Source organism: Helobdella robusta (genome assembly GCF_000326865.2).
Source record: "Helobdella robusta unplaced genomic scaffold HELROscaffold_2, whole genome shotgun sequence".
NCBI lineage: Eukaryota > Metazoa > Annelida > Clitellata > Rhynchobdellida > Glossiphoniidae > Helobdella > Helobdella robusta.
This window is the reverse complement of record NW_008704083.1, coordinates 7367444-7372773: the sequence shown is the minus strand read 5'-3', so window position 1 is coordinate 7372773 and position 5330 is coordinate 7367444. Positions and strand designations below refer to the sequence as shown.

The following is a 5330-nucleotide window of genomic DNA, read 5'->3' as shown; positions in this document are numbered from 1 at the left end:
TGGAAAATTATTTTTCATCGTTTAATTGTACGTTTTCTTGTGCAATTGTTATGAAGACAGGCACTTTAGTTGGCATTTATGTTTGTCAAATTTGAGGCGTTCGTGTCATACATATATAGACATATAACTATGTAAATGTTTGCTCAGTACATATATAAACACATAAATGTTTAACCATTCATAAAGACCATTCATCCGCATCATTTGTTCTAACGTATTCTTAATATAATATTAGGTGGTGGAGTCGAGATCCAGTGTCAATAAAAAAGCACGGAATTTTGACTCGAAATGTTGTAGGTTTATGATGGCTCTTAGATGGGGAGGTACAAGTTCTGTCCAAATTTTAGGACCTGTTATTTTTATGCTTGTCTGGATTAATTTGAGGCGAGTTTTGTAGATATAGAAGAGAGGGGTGTGTCTAGTGGTTGTAGATTGAACGGAGTTACTTAATGCGCAGAAGTTGATAAAGTGAGGTGCAAGAAGATTGTTGATAAATTTAAAAACGAATAAAGCAGAGTAGTAAAGACAGATGAAGTTAAGTGGTAAAATTTTTTTTGCTAGGAAGAAGGGTTTAGTATGAGAATCGGGTTTGAGGTTAAAAATTAAACGTATTGATCTTTTTTGGGAAAGTATTAGGTTATTCAGGTGGCTTTTTGAACTATTTCCCCATAGTGTGATGCAGTAGGTTAGATAAGGGTAGATGAATGTGTAATAAAGCGTGCGAAGAGCAGAAAGAGAGAGTTTATATTTGATTTTGTAGAAGATGCCTGTGAGTTTGTTGATTTTGTCTGAGGTAGTTTGTAGGTGAGAATTCCATGAAAGATTTTATGTGATGGTGATTCCAAGAAATTTGGTAGACAGGGTGCGGCTTATAGGAACACCATTAACTAATAGGTTTAGGTTAGGAGCTTGGTTGGTGAGTATTTTTGGGCCAAAAATAATGTATGCACATTTCGAATAATTTATGATTAGTTTGTTATTGGATAACCAGTTAGAGTATTTTTGGAGTTCAAGATTGATATGTTTAGAGCAATCAGCAATACATACATACATACATACATACATACATGCATACATACATACATACATACATACATACATACATACATACATACCTTGGAGAACCGGTAGATGTATGGCGTGGGATGTTACGGTCTCTGGCACCCTTGCCGAAGGATATGTAAATCTAACAAGTAAAGAATGCGGTTTGGCCGCGGCCAGGACAGCGGACGAAAAAATGAAAAAATATGGGAACGCCCTCCCCTCGATGGAATTCTTGCCAATATGTATCGAGTTCTTGGCCCGATGGACCCCAACACCCTTAAATTTTTTAAGGCAATATGTAAAATGATCAGCGTCAGATCAGGCGACAGCAGGGAACTGTTTTTCGCAACTAACCACATTTCGTGCTTGTTGCAGCGGTTCCTGCGTGTCTGTGTGCTTGAAAATATCCAGCTGAATGCCGACATGTGCAATTAACGACAAATCAAAGTGTTAATCCATTTGTTACTTTATGTTTGACGGTTCAGTGTCACTCATCATGTTTTGGTTTTAACATACATACATACATACATACATACATACATACATACATACATACATACATACATACATACATACATACATACATACATCCATCCATACATACATACATACATACATACATACATACATACATACATGCATGCATACTTACTTATCACCATACATACATACCATAAAATATAGATATATATATATATATATATATATATATATATATATATAACTACATACATGCTTACATAATACAAAGATACATACGCAAACATCCTTATACTTTATACATAAAATATTCTGTACAAACATAGACGCATATATGCACCTGATGTGATCTTAAACTGAGATGGCTGCTTCACCTGTCTGCCATTCATTCATTCATTCCTTTTCCATTCATTCATTTAATAATTTTTTCATTCATTCCATCATTCATTCCTTTCTTTATTCATTCATTCATTCATTCATCGACTGTGTTAGTTGGTATGATATCGACGCATGAATGTTACAGCTAATGATGCCATGTGTTCGAACGACCGACGTACACGCAGCTACCATTAGCCACACACGTACGTACAGCAGAGCACACCCGTCTTTCTAATAAGTTTCACTTGAGCGTGTTTGATTAACAAGATGAAATATGTTAAACTACAGAGTCTCTCTAAATCAGGGTTTGCTAGCTTCATACACTGGATACTTTCATACATTTGGATACTTTCATACACGTGGTTACAGTCATACGTGTGATACATTCATGCATTTGTATGCGTTCATACGTGTGGATAAAATAATGAAATCATAGAAATTCAGATAATGTAACATTTGCAACTATAAGTTGTTGCTTTTATTAATGTTGTTATTTATAGTTTTGCAAAAATTCATAAATTTTGTATTAGTTGGGATCGCAGGAATACTTTAAGAACCCTCTAGATAGTAAGTAAAATTTAAATTTAAAGGTTCATCAATGAGTCATCATGAAGCGAGGATTCATTCGCAATTTTTTTGACTCATCAGATTGTATACAAACATCCATGCGTACGTATGCAATATACTTCCCACGCAAACGCAAACACGTACAAGTATATGAACAAACAAACAAACACACACGCCGGTTGTACGTTAAAAGTTGCATACATACAAACAAAACTAATATTGGAAAAACAAAAATATCTGACAAAATATACATTTATACATATCAAAAGATTTTGTAGACGCATCAAAACGCACGCACGCACGCACAAGCATACAAGCAGGAATGAGCGGTCAACAAAGTGTACAGACATAACAATGATTAAGTGGACATCAGAAGTGGGTGTATATTTTTTTCTTCTATTGTAAGCACACATTTGTACACTTTCCTTCATCCGGGTCATTTATATTGAATTAATACGCAAAAATGTTGTACACATTTTGATCTTACAAAATTTGTTTGTCTCTTTACCAAATTTTGTGTTTGTATAAAAATTTTCATTTTAATAAGAATGAAAATAGTTATTAGCAAGTTTTATGTCATGGATAAAATTTCAAAAAATCGACACAACAACTTTGTAATGTTTGCGTTCTGGAAACTGATATGTAGCGAGAAATATCGAGATAAAAATTGAGATAGTCAGAGTAAAAAGAAAGAATGTGGTTAAGAGCAGAAACAAATTTGGAAAAACGTGAGAAAAAATAATAAGAACATTAAAGATAGAATTGCAGCAAATAAAGTATAATTTTCCAAATGCAAATAAATGATCATTTCCGAACCCAATAAACATTCCTAGTAGAATTACCAACAGTAGTAAAAGCAAATAGAGAAACATATAAAGAGTAATACAAAAAATTTTATTGAAATTATTAAAGAAACAGACAAACAACCGAATGACCTTTGTTCTGATGACGTCATCTCTGTTGACCTTGTTGTAATAACATGGGAATGTGTGCTGCTGCTGTGGCTCTGACGACGACAAATAAGTCGCAGAGAGCGATGGCGATGAGGAAGAAAACGGCGACGATGTGGAAGATGACAATGAAGATGAAGATGATGACAACAAGGATGATGACGGAAAGAAAGATGGCGTTGAGATTAATGGAATGACATGCTGGTCGTCATGACCTGTAATGAAGGTGCTACTCGTCATCGCGTCACTCACGTCCTTGCCTACATCATGTAACATCTCACTGTTTGTTTCAGTGGAAGTTTTTCTTGATCGGTTTTCATGCTGTTGCTGCTTGAAATTGCTGTTGTAACTGTTACTGTCATGATGTTTTTGATGAGGTTGTTGTTGATGTTGTTGTTGTTGCTGCTGTATGTTTTGTTGATGATGGCGTTCATTGTAGAGCTGTTGTTGTTGTTGTTGCTGTTCGTGTTGTCGATGTTTTTGATCGTGTTGTGGCAGCAGCATATTTTGATATTCCAACGCAGATGTATCGATTTCTTTTTTGTTTTTTTCACTTTCTTTGTGACACGAATAGAAGGAACACTGCGTGGTTGGTTTTTATGATTTGTTTTATTTTTTTTTTTGTGATGCCGATTCTATTATTATTGTTGATTTTATGGTATGGTTTTTGTTGTTATTGCTTTTATTTAGTTCTAATTTTCAATGTTTTATGAACCACATTTCACAAACCTGCACTCTTTAGTAATTGTTCTTTATTTACAATTACAAATTATATTAATTTTTACAAATAAATTTTTAAATTATTTTTCAAGTTGAAATAAATTAATTGAAACAAAAAAAAAAAACAATAAAAACGTTTCAACCTTTTTGTGATTTCCCAATGAATCGAGACTGGTTAGATGCATGAGGGCTACACTTTCGTGGGAGGCATTGTGGGCCCTGTAGCTAACCATAACCTGGTAGCAAGGGTAGTAGGAAATGCTGCAGACTGACGACAATGACAACGACGATGTTAATGTTGATGCTGGTTGCTGGTGAACTGTGTGGATGTTTTTATTCGTTGCGTTCCTATTGTGATCCGAATTGTTCCGTTCGTCGCATGCTGGTTTGTTAGGAAGGACGTTGTTTACGTTATCGTTCTTGGGAGGATGAATCTGATTGTAACTTGGTCGGTTTACTTCTTTTGGGTTGTTGCAATAGTTGCAAGGTTCGTTGCCGATCATGCTGACGTTGATCACCCGACAGTTGGTTGGTTCGTAGGCTGTGGAGAGCGCATACTCCCTGCCAATGTAGACCCCGCAGACGACCATGACGCAGATGGATATGGCACTGACAGTCACCAACACGCAGGTGCTCACAGCATCCTTCGTTCGCCAGGAGCGCATGTAGTAGAAGATGTTACGCTGGTAGTCACTGCTGTTTGACAGGATGAGGGCGCATGCACTTGCCATGTTTGCCATGTCGACAGGGTGGAAGTTACTTGTTTAATTTCTATTATAAGATTGAATTTTTTCACTTTGGTTTCTTGAAAAATGTTATATATAAAAATGTTCACGAACGTTCTGTCTAAATGTTGTCGATAAATCAGAAACTTTTCATAAGATTGAATTTTTTCACTTTGGTTTCTTGAAAAATGTTATGTATAAAAATGTTCACGAACGTTCTGTCTAAATGTTGTCTATAAATCAGAAACTTTTCAGTTCGCAATGCCGTGGAGATGCATTTGTCAGTTTTTTCGCTGAACAGTCGTTAACTTTAAGCAAATGCTTTTTGTGTGCAAACGTGTTTAGCCATATTGTCATTAATGGTCTTGTTAGGAAGATTTATATCCCGTTGACTGCATGGCTAACCATTGCAATTAAGGTTCATGTCTGACGTGTGGTTGTGATTGCTGCAGCTACTGTTGCTGCT

General features: G+C 35.6%; 1 protein-coding gene across 1 annotated transcript; it reads right to left on the bottom strand.

Moving 5' to 3' along the window:
• Positions 1–3420: 3420 nt before the first annotated feature.
• HELRODRAFT_160642 (hypothetical protein) lies at positions 3421–4879 on the bottom strand (the record flags this gene model as incomplete). The annotated part of the gene is made up of 3 exons (XM_009017591.1): positions 3421–3620; positions 3701–4001; positions 4283–4879. 3 exons carry the CDS (start codon positions 4877–4879, stop codon positions 3421–3423), a joined length of 1098 nt encoding a protein of 365 aa, XP_009015839.1.
• Positions 4880–5330: the final 451 nt, after the last annotated feature.